This window comes from Budorcas taxicolor, chromosome 10 (assembly GCF_023091745.1).
Source record: "Budorcas taxicolor isolate Tak-1 chromosome 10, Takin1.1, whole genome shotgun sequence".
Taxonomy (NCBI): Eukaryota; Metazoa; Chordata; class Mammalia; order Artiodactyla; family Bovidae; genus Budorcas; species Budorcas taxicolor.
The window spans coordinates 28,855,236-28,871,780 of NC_068919.1; the positions used below are offsets into that span (position 1 = coordinate 28,855,236).

General features: G+C 37.4%; 1 protein-coding gene across 1 annotated transcript in view; it reads right to left on the reverse strand.

Annotated features, from left to right (window-relative positions):
* Window positions 1-728: 728 nt before the first annotated feature.
* The window catches only part of AQR (aquarius intron-binding spliceosomal factor), an 81,749-nt gene continuing 65,932 nt past the window's right edge, over window positions 729-16,545 (reverse strand). Inside the window, exons 30-35 of the mRNA XM_052646387.1 lie at window positions 16,096-16,267; window positions 14,075-14,245; window positions 11,844-11,929; window positions 7,052-7,226; window positions 6,261-6,374; window positions 729-3,025 (exon numbers count right to left, since the gene is read on the reverse strand). Of these exons, the coding sequence (XP_052502347.1) occupies window positions 2,714-3,025; window positions 6,261-6,374; window positions 7,052-7,226; window positions 11,844-11,929; window positions 14,075-14,245; window positions 16,096-16,267 (1,030 nt within the window). The 3' untranslated portion in view covers window positions 729-2,713. The remainder of the gene's footprint in view (window positions 3,026-6,260; window positions 6,375-7,051; window positions 7,227-11,843; window positions 11,930-14,074; window positions 14,246-16,095; window positions 16,268-16,545) is intronic.

Consider the following 16,545-nt stretch of genomic DNA (forward strand, 5'->3'; position numbering starts at 1 on the left):
ACTGCAAGGGAACTGATAATATTTAGATCTTTCCACTCACTTGCCCAAATCAATACAGCTATTTATTCTCAACTGCTGGTAATGAACTTTCTTAACTCAGCATTTTGTGGGAAAAAGTCTAAATACTTGAATTGCTTCATTTCATGCTATTTCTCTTGGCATGTGTCTTTTTGGTTTGCTTTTAAAAATAAACTCCAAAATCATGACATATTCAGATATGAAAAACAGGATGCAGAGCAATGGGAACATTAACCTGAAATGGTCACCTGGCGAAAATACCTGTGTCTGTAGTAACTGCAAGTTAAATAGAAAACTTTTACATTTATGAAGCAAGTATTCATGTGTGGTTGACTTTAAAACAAAAAAAGGGCAAAAAACTGCCCTAGTCTATAACTTGGATTCTACCCCAGTCTCCCATGGTTGTGACCCTGGTTAAGAACCTTTGATTCAGTTTCCTCATTATTTAAAATAAGAAAAGCTCTCTTAAGTTCCTTTAAAAATTCCACAATTTTATAGTCAACTGCAATTCACTGGCCTTTCTAGTGAACAAACAATTTAAAATAATTCAAGTCCCACTTTCATCATCCCTTTCTTAATTTGACGAAGGCAAAGAAATTATTTACCTTCCAGTTAAAATTTTCTTTTTAGTGATAAAAATCAGGCGGCAGATAAATAAGTTCAGTCACCGAATTAGACAGAGTAATATACAGTCTTAGGAAATGGTTTATTTAAGGAAAGACAGCACAACAGTCTGCTTATTTTGGTTTCAGGTACCATGATTCATATCCTCTAAAGGCTAGAGGGAAAAATCAATCTTTTCTAGGAAAGACAGTAATACGGTAAAGCTGCTTTCCCTCTTGCTTAGCCTGATACTATATATTCACAAATGAAAATAATTCTGAGAGTAGTCCTCATGCTAGGTGAGGCCCACAACACCTGCTTTCAAATTCTTATACCCAGATAAATTATGTAACAGACCATTTGGTGCCATCCTGGCTCTGCTAACAGAGGTGGATTTCTGGTTTAGTTTCCTTGGCATTTCACTCTCCTCATTATCCTATCACTTTCATTTTACCCCGGTCCATCCAATCTTTACACAATTGTTGATGCTGCGGGAAGCATCAAGATGAGAGTCTAAATTATACCCACCATAGACTGGTAAAGTTAACACTAGTTACTCAAAAATATCAGGGACTTTACTTTCTGGGTTTAATTTCCTGACAAATTCATTCCTTTGAAATGTGAAGACCAGAGAAGCATCTCACTGGCACTGTGCCAATTCTTCCTTAATTCTTCAAAACTTTGTTGGGCACGGTCAGGCCTCAAGTAGATACACTGGAGGAGAACTCAGCGGAAATGTGTCCCTTAGCCACCCCAGCAGATGCGGAAAGGGGGAAGAGAACCGGTGGGCAATCTCACCCTCCCCACACACACACCCATCTCTTCTCTGGTCACCGTGCCCAGGGACCTTGTAAGTACAGGTTCACTGTCAGAAAACATAAGTCACACTCACTGTAAATTCTATCACCACAGAATCACCATTCTACCTCTGGTTCATGTGAGGACAGCACAGTAATCTCAGTACAGTGCTTTTCAAACTACCAAGTGCAGATGAATCACCAAGGGACTCTGTGGTAATGTGGACTGAGATTTAGCAGACCTGGGCTACAGCCCAAACTTCTGCATTTCTAACAAATTTCAGTGCAACACTGATGCTGCTGATTTGCAAAGCACACTTGAGTAGCAAGGTCCTAGTATAGCTGCTTTCCCAATCTGAAGTACATTTTACCTTGCGGTCTCCTTGTAGCTGGCTATCAGGAGAACTAAACAAGACAGAAAACTCAGAATTTCTGTGTTGGGAGAAATCCATCATGAATACAGGAGTTAACTAAGTTCACTGATTTTCACTGCCTGGACCCTGGACCTTTGCTCCTACCCAGATGGATTTGCCAGATTTTTCTTGCTTAGCGGAAGGATGAATTTTGGCTCCTTCTTCACCAGACTAACCCAATGCCATTCAGTTAGCAATTCAAATGTTAATGGTGTATCACCTGTAAACATAAAAATGCAGGCTCCTGGGCTCTAACCTCGAGACTCTGATTCATTAGTTCTGGAGCAGCCTTAAGAATAAATAGACATTCTAGGTGACTCTAACACATTCTGAGGTCTGGGGGAAGGAAATGCATGCCCTCTTTGATGGACTGGAGTAACCTATATCCTATAGTGTTAATGCCTTTAAATCAAGGAAGACAGCAAAGAAATGAAGGACAGAAAGAAACATGATCTGATCATCTCACACTATGATAGAAGAAATGATTTCCTCCCCAATTTAGATACTTGCTTAAGGTTATTTATGGTTAATTCCAGTACATTTTATCCTTTTTTTTTAGAGAAGTTCACTAAAAATGTGAACTATTATTCCATACAAAATTCTTCTAATGTGGGTATGATTACAGACATAGTTAATGATCAAAATAGCAAAGGAACGGTTATTCACTCTTCTGATTGAACAAATAAAATTGGAGTTGTTCACACACATACATTCTTTTTTAATATATCCAAGAAGACAAACATTGACTATCAGCTAACAAAAATAAGGACTGAATATTCACCAGTGCCATTATAATGGCAGAAGCATATATAAAATACAAGAAGTAACTTTACCTATGACTTTGTTAATGAAATGTCCTCTCTAAGAAGGGCTACAGCTTGGCTACTCGGTTTCTCCGGGAGTGGATGTGACATCGTGAGGGGTGTTATTCTCCGCTGGTACAGTTACCGGTCCTGTCCCAGGGATCTCAGGCTCAGCAGGGATAGCCTCTGGACTGGAGCTGGCTCCGGTCTGATTGGGGGTGGTTTCAGTCTCAGAGGCTGAGGTTTCCTGACTGGAGCTGGCATCTGTTGCTTTATCAGGTACAACGTCAGCTTGAGCAGGCATGGCCTCTTCTTCTGTTTCCAATTCTGTTTCCTGACTGTGAACTTCCTCACTTTCTTCGACCATAGCAGGTGGTAGCTGTAATAAAGTCTGATGAAGGAAAAAAAAGAGGGAAACATTAATGAATAATAATAAAAAACAACCCCACCTGGCTTATTAAGTTAGGCTCTCGCATTATCTTCCTAATAGATACTGTCACTCTAGAAAGCTCCAAAACACTGAGGGCTGTTTCATATTGCAGAGGTAACAACTCTGATGATAATGGCCTAGGTTTTGCCGATTCCATGGAATATGCTGACACAGATATCAGATAAGAAGAAGATAATATATATTAAATCTTTGGGGAGAAAAACCAATATCAAAAGCAATTAAATTTTTTCATGAAGGAACTTATTATAAACACTGGAAAAGAGTGGCTGATTAGGACTGACTGGCACACCAACTCAAGAAAGGGCCCACTTCAATCAAGGGGCGCTGTGAGGGCAAGGGTGAACCGAGCCTTGAGACAAGGCAGGGAGAGAGCAGCAGGCACAGGGCTTCTGTCCCACTTAACCGGGGCACTGGAGCAGCCCTATATGCCCAGCTTCCCTTTCTGGAGCTAAGGCTTGGCTTCTTTCTTTAGGAATTTTGTTTCTCTTGTTGGAAACTGAAAAAAATTTAAAAGCATATTCACAATGGGAGCACAAAATGCGAAATACTTAGCGATAAAACTAACAACATATGTATGAAGGCTGCAGGCTGAAAGCTGCCAAACACTGATGAGAGAATTCAAAGAAGACCTAAATATAGTGGAGAGGGATATCATACTCATGGAAAGGAAGACTAACTATTGTTATGTTAATTTCTCCCAAATTGATCCTAAGCAATAACACTCAAAAATCCTAATCAAAACCTCAGCATGCTTTTTTCTAGGGACTGAAAGCGAGAGGCCGATTCAAAAATGTAAAGGGAAAAGCAAAGGAACTAGGATAGGCAAAAACACTTTGGAAAAGAACAACAAAACTGAAGGAGCCACATTATCATCATCATCATTTTGGCTGTAAGGTGTGGCAGGCAATATCTTAGTTCCCTGACCAGTGATTGAACCTGTGCCCTTGGCAGTGAAAGCGTGGCGTCCTTCCTAACCACCGGACCACCAAGGGAATTTTCAGGACTCATATTATCTAGTTTCAATATTTACTGTAAAGAAACTCTAAGAAAGATAGTGTAATGGCAAAAGGAAAGACACAGAGATCAATAGAGCAAGGCAGAAACCCAAAAATAACACTCTCACATACACAGTCAATGAATTTTTTTTTTTTCTACTAAGACCACAAGGTAAGATCTTAAAAGTTCTCAACATTAGGAAAAAAAAAAAAAAATGTAACTTAGTGTGGCGAAGGATATTAACTAGATTTATTGTGGTGATTGTTTTGCAATGTATAGAAATTTCAAATCATTATTTTATACACCTGAAACAAAATTAAGTGTCAATTAGATCTCAATTTGAAAAATTGCTTTTTTAATCTCAAAAAAAAAAAAGTCAGGTCAACAGAGGGAAAAAACAGCCTCCTCAGGAAATGGTGTTGAAACAACTGGATATTCACATGCAAATGAGCAAAATTCAACCCTTGCACCAAATAAATTAACTCACAATGTATCATACTTATAAATATATTAAAAAAAAAACTATAAAACTTCTAGAATGAAACACTGGAATAAAACCATAACTTTGGGTAATGCTAAATGCTTTTAGGACACAAAAAGCATGAATCACAAAGAAACAACTTGATATACTGGGACTTGAAAGACACCTAAAAATGAAAAAAAAAAAAAAAAGTCACAGACTGGGAAATATTTGTAAAAACAAACGTCTGATGAGGAACTTGTAGTCAGATTAAAATTTAAAACTCTCAAAACTCATTAATAATAAAACAACCCCAAAGAGTGAGAGACCTAAACAGACACATCCTCACAGAAGATATACAGAAGGCAAATAACCACGTGAAAAGATGTTCATCAACAGTTATTAGAGAAATGCCAATCAAAACCACAATGAGACCACTACATACCTACTGGAATGCTAAAATAAAGAAGACCAAGCATAGGTATGTGTGAGCACTCACACATTGCTGGTGGGAATATAAAATAGTACAATTCTGTAAGACTATAGTCAAAGCTATGGTTTTTCCAGTAGTCATGTATGGATGTGAGTTGGACCATAAAGAAGGTTGAGTGCCAAAGAATTGAACTGTGGTGCTACAGAAGACTCTTGAGAGTCCCTGGGATAGCAAGGAGATCAAACCAGTCAATCTTAAAGGAAAGCAACCCTGAATGTTCACTGGAAGCTCTGATGCTGAAGTTCTAATACTTTGGCCACCTGATGTGAAGAGCCACTCATCAGAAAAGACCCTGATGCTGGGGAAGACTGAGGGCATGAGGAGAATAGGGTGACAGAGGATGAGATGGTTGCGTGGCATCACTGACTCAACGGACATGAGTTTGAGCAAACTCCAGAGGACAGTGAAGGACAGGGAAGCCTGGCGAGCTGCAGTCCACAGTGCTGCAGAGATGGATACGACTTAGCAACTGACCAACGACAACAACTTTGTAAGACAGGTGGGCAGTTTCCTAAAAAAAGTCGAATATATACCTCCCATACTACCCAACCATTCCACTCCTAGAAATTTACCAAAGAGAAGGTACAAAGACTTGTAGGAGAATGTTCATAGTAGTTTTATTTATAAGAGCCAATACTGGAGGCAAACCCAAATGTCCATCAATGATGAATGGGTAAACTTAGCACATCTGTATAATGGATTACTTATTCAACAATAAAAGGAAAAGGACTACTGATACATTCTGAAGTACAAATGAATATTAAAATAATGCTGAGCAATAACAGGTAGGGGAAAAAGAGTACATGTTGTTTGAGTCTCTTTCCATTAACATCTAAAATATGGTGACTAATTATTGTGACAGAAAGTAGATCCTCAGTTTCCTGGAGAAGGTGGAACAGGAACTGGTGAGGGATGAGAGGGATTACTCAGGTGTACATGGAAAACTTTGGGGAGGATAATGCATATGTTCATTATCTCGAATATAGTCATGGGTACATACAAACACCAGAACATATCATATTAGATACTTTAGATATGTGGAATTTATTATGTGCCAGATTATAGCTATAAAATATGTTTTTAAAATATGGATGGTATATGAATAGTAATCTACTTTGGTTTAGCTGGTGTCTCACAAGGAATAATCAAGTACTTTAAAGATTTATTTGCCAACAGAGAAAATGCTACAGCAAGAACAATAATGAGTCAATTCTGAGAAAACTTACCTGATGATAATGATGTGTGGTCTGTATCAAATGCATATACATATTGTATACAAAGTTTGCCATCTGGGGCATATTCTTTATTATCTGTACTTCATGGGATGGTCTCTCTCCATTCTAGAAGAAGGCAGAAAGTTAAGTACCATCCCTTATATGTGGAATCTAAAATACGGCATATATTAACTTATCTACAGAAGAAACAGACAGACACACTTGTGGTTGTCAAGGGGATGGGTGAGGGAGGTATGGACTGGGAGTTTGGGATTAGCAGATGCAAACTATTATATATTGAATGGATAAGCAATATACTGTATAGCACAGGGAACTATATTTAATATCCCATGATAAACCATAATGGAAAAAGGTATGAAGAAGAATGTATATATATGTAAACTCAATCACTTTGCTGTATACCAGAAACTAGCACAACACTGTAAGTCAACTATACTTCAGTAAAATAAATTTTAAAAAACAGAAAAAGAAAGTTAAGTATATAGTGAAAACCATTGAAAGATAACACTTCAATAGAAGTTCATGTCTCCAACTTAAGTATGAACACTGTTAGGGTTTGGAGGACATAAGAACAGTAAGAGGATATTAAGACGTAAGTGTTAGAGTCCAATAAGGATTTCCTTACTGTGATAGCTGATATTATTTTTACAAAGGAGATCTAATTCAGTTCCTTAGTGTAAGGAACACTCTAAACCAGTGATCAGATGACCTATGTGGTGCTCTCAAACAATGCAGTCACCTGTAAGAAATGCTGCCCCACACAATGGAGAAAGAAGTCTTACCTTTCTACTGGTTGGGAAAGGTTCTGTTGGAATTATATGCAAATGAAGTGGGCGGGCTGTGAGCTGGCTGAAAGCTGGAGTTAGTTCAAAACAGTTTTGGAAGAGGGATACTCTAGCGAAGATATAAAGTCCAAGTCTGGCTCTAGACATGGCAACTACTAAGCGACGGACATCCCTTTGAGAAACAAACAAAATTAATTAAAATATATCACGATTAAAAATATATTTATGCAGCCTTTTATTTTTTAAACATTCTACTAAATATTACCGTTAAGCTGTGGCAATAAAGAGTTAGGTTTCTTAAAAACTTAACAGGATAAACATTAAGTTAATCAGTGCTATGTAACTAGTTAACCAAGTAAGAAGTTAACGCTTTATTACCAACTTCTAAGTGTTTTTGAGTGGAGAGAGTAGGGGGAAATCACAAAATAACCAATGCACTGATTTAAAAGGTTTAAATACAAAGTTATATGGCAGCCTGGAAGGCAGGGGAGTTTGGGGAAGAATGGATACATGTATATGGATGGCTGAGTTCCTTTGCTGTCCACCTGAAACTATCATAACACTGTTAACTGACTATACTCCAATATAAAATAAGAAGTTAAAAAAAGGTTTAAGTAGCAATAATAGCTCAGTTGTTAGTTACCAATTTACTGTGTCACCACCATTAGGTCAATCCAAACCAGCCCTTCCTCTACTTCACCCACCAAATTCCCATGCTCTGTCAAGGTTAATAGGTCAAATTTTATTTCCTGCTTTTTATGATCACTTCCTATGATCATAATCACACTGCTTTAAACTTATTTATAATAATAATAATTACAACACAAACATAAACACAATATGATGATATGATATAACATAATAATATCATGTCTTATTCATGCATTTACTCTAGTACCTATGCCCAAATCCCTGGCTTATAATAGGTCTCAGTGTTCACATAAACAGTGATAAAGATGCCAAAATGCCTGCTTCAGCTACACAGGTAGCTGGCCAAATGATGAATGATGGCAGTTTCCTTTATCTTTTAGAAAGAATATGTTCTTTACTGAATTTACCTGAATCAAACAAACTTGTTTACAAAATAGAAACAGATTATGAACTCGTGGTTACCTGGGGAAAAGGGTGGTGGGGAGGGACAGACTGGGAGTTTAGGACTGACAAATATAGAGTGCTATATTTAAACAGATAACCAACAAGGATCTAATGTAAAAAGAAAAAAACAATAAAAGAGTAGCTATGTAAGCCTGATTTCGCATCATTATTTCACATTAGTTACAATGTGTTTTAGTAAGAAAATATGGTTTTAGCAAGAAAATATGGTTTTAGCTTTCAATATGGAGGATACTTTGTTTTCCTAAGATGCTGTTAGATGGCTATTTAAATTTGTGAGTATTCTACAAAAGAGAAGATGTTTTTGAATCATAATAAAATCTGGTATAAGCATCCCTAATACCTGAAAGAAAGTATTAAAGAGTGTTATAGGGACCAAACGTTACAAAGATCATATATTAACCAGACAGAGAATTGGGAATTGAAATATTTATCAAATGGCTTTTCTTTGTCTCTGCATAATGTGAGACATTTGGGGACTATCTCTATTCAGTCTCATTTTCTGTTGTTTTATGGCCTTGATAAGGATCTAGTTTCCCTTATCAGAAGGAACTGTACAACATCAGTGTATAACAGCAGTTATATTGGGGCTGTACAATCCTTATACCCCACCAACCCAAACTAAGAGAAGTTCATTTAGGTGGAAGGAGAGAGCATACCCTTTCACAGAAGTTCTGATGAATTTCCACATTTGTGACACACTGGATTCTTGAAGGAAATGTTATCTTTAGGTTACTGCAAGTCAAATTGTTTTTCACTTCCTCCACCTTCCTTAGAAGCCCAAGGGGTCATGCCATAGGTGGGTGGTTCCAAAACTAGTAACTAGAGGTACAGTGCTAGAGATACTTAGCATGAGCTCTCACACAAGTATTGAAACTCCATTCAGTTCTCCTCTCCTCATCCAGAAGTCTCTGTCTCTAAGCGGAGCATAGCCAGAGCGCTACTGCAGTGACAGTAAACTCGCTCCTCTGAGGAGCTCCGCCCTCCGGTCCCTTAACTGCAGTGCAGTTAAGTGGCTCTACCAAGCTCATCTCCACTGTACAGACTACAATCTTCTGCAGAATCAAATGTAGGTATTTCCCAAAGACATGTTTAATGTCTCCCCCACTGGATTCTAAGCTTCATGGGGGCAGAGACAATGAATGTTAGACTTACCATTATATATCAAGAACCTGGCATACTGCCAAATAATAGAAGGATCTAAGAGTATCTGTTAAATGAATGATCACACACCACAAACATAGCAAACTACCAGGCAAAAAAAGGACAGGGTGGCAGCATGAAGAGATAGGGCTCCTTGGTGCTGCATCTTGAGACTGGGGCAATGGGAACTGCTGCCTTCTTTCATGAGCTCCAGAGCATGGCTGGGGACAGGTTCACTGACTTGCTCTGGACGAGTCACAGGCACTTCTATTTGTAGCTGGGCTATTCAAGTCAGTAGGGACAAGAACAACGAATGTTGGAAAAGGGACCAGAAATGTCTCACTATTCTAGCTTCTGAACAGCTCCACAGTGTCCCAAAACAGGTCTCTGGATCCAAAGCTGAACAGTCTGGCTCCTATCCTGGATGGGTAAAAGAAATAAGGCAGGCACTAACTTAAAGGGTTAGACAGAGCTACCACAAGACCCAGCAATTCTACTCCTAGGTCTACACCCAAGAGAAAGGAAAACATACGTTCACACAAAAACTTGTCCATCAATGTTCACAGCAGTCCACACAGTCACAAAGTGGAAACAACCCTGTCCATCAACTGATGAATGGGTACATAAAGTATAAGATATTCACAAAACATTATTTAGCAACTAGAAGGAATGAAGTACTGACGCATGCTACAACATGGATGAATCCTGAACACACTATGCTAAGTAATTTCATTTACATGAAGTGCCCAGAACAGGCAAATCTATAGACAAAGTGGAACAGCGGTTGCCAAGGACTTGAGGGGGAGAGGAAGGGAGTAACTGCTGACAGGCATAGGGTCTCTCACTATTTTAGAAAATGTTCTAAAATTGTGAATATAGTTGTATAACTCTATGAATATACTAAAAAATCACTGAACTATACACTTAAAATACAGTTTATTTATATACAAATCATTGAATTGTACACTTAAAAATACAGTTTATTTACACAGTGAATTGTACAGCATGTGTATTATATCTCAATAAAGATGCTACTAAAAAGAAAAATATGGAAGATGGAAGGTTTCCTTGGTATCTTGAATTTGAAAGACAAAATATTTTACTGCTTCTTAGAAAAACAAAGACATGAAAGATTGCATCTACAAACCAAAAAATTCTATGAGGAGCTTGATAAAATTCTCACTAAGATACCTAAACTATCTGGAAAGCTGAATTACAGGTGATTGGTAAATTAAGTTTTCCCCCCCTCTGTGCTTTAATAAAACTACCATCACTATCATCAGCAGCCACCGAAGAAGCTGAACTTCCAAAACAAAAGTTTGGTAGATATAAAGAAGATTAACTTATTTGGATAAAGAAAAGCTGGATATGTGAGACAATAATGAAATCAGGTACTTTTTTAAGCCTTCATTTATAAGCATTTTATTATCATCATCTTTCTCTTTATTTAGTTGAGTTTTCAGAAAAGTCAGGTAAAGAACAGCATAGAAATAAAGTCATGGGAATGTGAAAAAGACGAAAGTACTACTGAGTAAGAGAAAAGGTGGGGAGAGGAGGAACAGTATTCTCGTCTTCATACTGTGAGCTTGGATGAGAGATTTTAATTAGGTAAATCATAATGATGCCCTATTTAGCAGCAGCTATAAATTTCAATGTGGAAATGGAACTTTTTGGAAAAGTTAAGTCTCCAAAAACACGTTTCACACTTAAGTAAAAATAAACTGTATTTTAGAATGCTATAGTCTTGAAATTATTTATTGAAACATTACATCTTTTGTTTATTCCTACATAAAAGTTATTGGCTTAGTGGAACATGAGCACTCTGGGTTAAATACCAAATAGATCTTGACTTAATCACAACATTAAGAGAGCATGCAGAATTTTCTTTTTATAGCCATTAAGTAAAATAATAAAATGAACTCTCCTTACAGTTTTGCTAGTAAGTCATATGAGATGAAGGTTTATATAAAACTAAATGGCTGCTTTGTAATAAGGAGATATTATTCCCACAAAATCTCCAGCACATAAATACATCACAATAAATGATAAAAATAGGTTACTGTTTGTTTTGACAATTCTTAATCCTGAGAGAACAAATGGTTCCTTTATCCTCTCTAACACTGAGCTAAAAGACTGTGTCGGGTAAAGTCAGAAATCCCGTGCAATGAAAAATTTACTTGAGACTTTTTACCACTTTACCTCCTTTAATTTCTCACATTAAATTTCAAACAGATATAGGATACATATATATACATATGTGTGTGTGTGTAATATTTAATGATCAAATGCTATCCCTGGATGCTCCTGAAGAGGAAAAAGTTAAAATGACTAAAATATTTAAGATTCAAAAAATTCAGAAGCAATGGTAATGATTACACAAAGAATATGATACTGTTACATTCCAACAAAAAGCACCAAAAATTGCCATAACAATAAACTATACTTTAAACCTGAAAGCTGCTTAGCCATGAAAGCTCAAAATCGAAGCAGACAGTAAGATTCAACATTACTATAAAAATGCTTCCTTACATACCTCAGATGGCCCACGGCCCTGGTTCGTACTAAAGACAGAAGAATGTAGTCGTTCTGTTGACCTTGAAATCTGTCAACAGTTGTCACCTGGGAGGAAAAAAAGGGGAATGTGGTATATTTTCAAAAGCAAAAACTCTTGAGAGATCATTAAAATAATATGCTAGAAATAAAAATCTTATCCTTAAAATAATCAATCCCAAGAGAATGTAACTATATAGTTGGAACTGAAGGAACAAGTAAATGAACCCTATGAAATAAACCATGGTAACCAGATTAGGCTATGTCCCTATGTTACTCACACTTATAGCACTCATCTTTAACTCTGTGGATAACGATGTAACTATTTGTGGTTTAATAGTCTTCCCTCTACTAGACTTCTCAGCCCCATGAAAGCAGGGACCACCTTTGTTAATTATATACCTGCTGCTGCTGCTGCTAAGTCACTTCAGTTGTGTCCGACTCTGTGTGACCTCACAGACGGCAGCCTACCAGGCTCCCTCGTCCCTGGGATTCTCCAGGCAAGAACACTGGAGTGGGTTGCCATTTCCTTCTCCAATGCATGAAAGTGAAAAGTGAAAGGGAAGTCGCTCAGTCGTGTCCGACTCTTGGCGACCCCATGGACCACAGCCTACCAGGCTCCTCTGTCCATGGGATTCTCCAGGCAAGAGTACTGGAGTGGGGTGCCAGCACCTTCTCCGAATTATATACCTAGTATCCCTTTTATCTTCTTGATACAAGAAAGAGTAACTTTCCTTATTAAGTTTTTTTTGTTACTTATAAGTAAAAGAACAGAGATAGAGATTCTTATATTTCTGAACTTTCTATATTTCAAAGTTATTAGTTTTTCATTTTCACTCTCTATATCCCTTATGGAATGTTCCACAGTGTCTGTTCCTCCCCATTCCTTTTGTCTCCATCTCTGATTTTATTTTACTTTCTGCTAGTTCCCATTTTATCTCTTCCTGGGTTCTTCAATTTCTTTGTTTTGTAGCCTTCCCTTACAGAAGTGGCTACTTCATTAAGCATTTTAAAACTCATACCCAAATATGCATTCAAAATTTTCATCTGTTCTAGGCCAACATGCTTTCTGGAGTATGTTATCTTATCAATTAGTGTGTTCTGATGCTCTTTACCTCATTTATAAATTGAGCTTGTGCTAGTTTCCTTTTCCCCTCTATTTCACCACTGATTAAGTGGGTTTCTTAGATTAGCTATGTATTAATAAAGAAGACAGGCTGGGATGAGCAGAACTGTTTCCTAAAGGTTCAGTGGTTTTCACAACAGATGGTCCTCCACTGCTACTACAGAGACAGTCTTTTTTTTTTTTTCCCAAATATTGTTCACCTGTAGTTTCCTTTGAACCAATCCGGGACCTGAAAGGCTTCTGCTCACCCCAATACCCACATCCACTGTTGAGTAGGAATGTGGCTCTTACACTTGAAAGTATGCCACTCTCTTTCAGAAAGTGTGTCACTTTCAAGACTGATCCCCCTCGACTCTCTTCCCCTACGTTTTCTTCCTGATCTTTAGTTACATGTCATCTCACTAAAAGTGTCATTTGTTCCCCCCACTCCCATTTTCCTCTTACTTGTGGATGATTTCCAAGAAAAGATGAAAGGGCTTTATACAGCTACGTTCACGACAAAAGTCCTAATTTCTTCATTACTAATACTATATTTATGTTTTGTTATTCTAATTTTTCTAACTTTTATTGATAAAATCAAGGATCTTCATTTTTATTTGATATCACTCTGTCATATCACATAAGAAACAAAAAAAGTAATAAAAAAATCCTAAGGTCTGACTATTCTTGATTTTCCTTTGTCCCCAAGAGAAACACTTTCTTATGCGTGTACACATGCACACAGAGATACACATACTAAGAAGCAGTATGAATCATACCCTTGTAAAACAAGATAAAAAATGCTACAATTCCTATTTCTATTGTAAAGGACATATACAATTAGATATCCTTTACCAACAAAAAGCTTCAGAAACAGTTATTTCTGGTTACCATCAACAAAAATCTTCAATGTGATAGGTGAGACAGACATTCCCAGTAAATCAACAACACTGTCAGAAGTGTCAGAGAATAACTTATAGAGTTCTTATTATTTAATCTTCTTGCATATTTTAAAAGGAGATAACAAAGTGGAACAACATAAATAACTCAAAATATAAATCTTTCTATCTCGCCAACAACATGAATAAGAGAACATATTATAAAATTACCTTATTCGGTCTTCCAATCAATGGATTGCTCCCGCATCGTCTGTTGATGATGTCACGAATAAGATGTTTTTGTCCATTATATGTTGTCAGAATGCTAATCTTGTCAGCAGGGTAGCCAAGTAAGCACATGTACATAAAAAGTGCCACTACGTATTCTGCCTCTCCAAGATTCTGTAATGAAAACGTTAATCATATTGTGCATTTATTTCCCTTTATAGAGAAAAATCAGGGCTTTCCAGGCTAGTGATAAGGAATCTGCTTGCCAATGCAGGAGACCTAAGAGACGCAGGTTGGATTCCTGGGTTGGGAAGATCGCCTGGAGGAGGGCAGGGCAACCCATGTCAGTATTCTTGCCTAAAGAATCCCCTGGACAGAGGAGCCTGGCAGTCCATAGCAGCATAAAGAGCTGCACACGACTGAAGTGACAAGCACGCAGCACACGCAGAGAAAACAGTTAACTAGTACAATTTGCTCGTTCATCACACCTTAACAAGTGACAAGTTACTATCTTGGACAAGTGAATACCTCTCATAAAAACTGAGCAACTTATCCTAAATTAACAATGATACATGAAAATAGCATATGTGGTAATTATCTGTCCGTACTTCTATATGTATGTCTTGTTTTTAAAAAACAAAGTGGGATACTATAGATACACTTTGCAACCTGATTTTTTCATGAATATAGCATAAAAAATCACTGCAGATGGTGATTGCAGCCATGAAATTAAAAGACGCTTACTCCTTGGAAAGAAAGTTATGACCAACCTAGACAGCATATTCAAAAGCAGAGACATTACTTTGCCAACAAAGGTCCATCTAGTCAAGGCTATGGTTTTTCCAATGGTCATGTATGGATGTGAGAGTTGGACTATAAAGAAAGCTGAGCATCAAAGAATTGCTGCTTTTGAACTGTGGTGTTGGAGAAGACTCTTGAGAGTCACTTGGACTGCAAGGAGATCCAACCAGTCCATCCTACAGGAGATCAGTCCTGGGTGTTCTTTGGAAGGACTGATGTTGAAGCTGAAACTCCAATACTTTGGCCACCTGATGCGAAGAGCTGACTCATTTGAAAAGACCCTGATGCTGGGAAAGATTGAGGGCAGGAGGAGAAAGGGAGGGCAGGAGGAGAAAAGAACGACAGAGGATGAGATGGTTAGATGGCATCACCGACTTGATGGACATGGGTTTGGACGGACTCTGGAAGTTGGACAGGGAGGCCTGGCGTGCTGCGGTTCATGGGGCACAGTCGGACTCGACTGAGCGACTGAACTGATGGCATAAAAATTCTCCCTGTCAGTAAAGCAAGTTATAATATTACTCTTAGTGGCTATTCAGTATTATATGGAATAGGTAAAGGTGTAATTAATTCCTATTGATAACATTTAGGTTGTTTTTCTTTTCAAAAATAATCTGCAGTAAAAGAAGATGTGATGAACATTTTACCATATAAGTCTTTGCAAGTTTGTTTATTTTTTAAAGGATAAATTCATAAGAGTAACAATATTGCTTTTAATAAGTACTAACAATATGTCCACCACATAACTTTCCTACTAGCATTGCATGAGTACAGAATTTCCTAAACCTAACCCAACAGAGGTGAAAATATGCTCCAGTGATTTATACTTGCTCTACATGTATCTTTGTGAACTGTATATTCTTGTCTTTATTCTATTCTTCTATTGGCTGTTAATTCTTGTTTGTTAAATGATGAAAATAAATTCTGTTCTAAATCAATATTTTTCTTTATGATTTTAGATTTTGTAAGCTTGAAAAACCTTTCTCATCCCAACATTATATATTCACCAATATTTTCTTCTTTCTAGTATGTTCACTGTTTCTTTTCTTTGGTATATATATCTTTAATCCATTTGAAACAGAAAAGTATGTGTTGTCTGTGAGGTGGAAATCTAACTTTCCTTTATTCAGTGGTTGGCTAAATGGTTTAGTAATACTAACTCAGATAGTAAGTAAGCCAGGAAAATACAAAATAAACTTAAAAGTTTCTTGTTTTTTTCTTACCTGATAAAAGTAAGGATTAGGCTCAGATTCTCCAACTCCCTGAAAATCTTCAACATTAATGAGCTGGAAGTCATAGAGCAAGCCAGCATTGGCTGTACTGAACTCCGGCAAGAGCTGCACGTGGGGTAAGTTTCCTAGATTCTTATACCGCCAGTTGTAGAGGTTGCACAAGCTTTCAAAGACAAATCCCCCCCGAACAGGAAACATTAGCAGTGTACATTCCTTTTTAATATGCCTAAGGGGGTGTCTAAGGAACTGGGTTCTTCCTGTTAATTTTCATAGTACCTACTTTGTGCTCATTGTTTTAGCAATAATGCTTTTGCAACCTTTGTCTCTCTACCATCAAGCAAATCAGGAGACTGATGTATTACAGAAATGATAACTCTATTATGTTCTCTAAGGTAAATGCTATCTTTACTCTTTAAATAAGAAAGTCAACTACAAGTACTA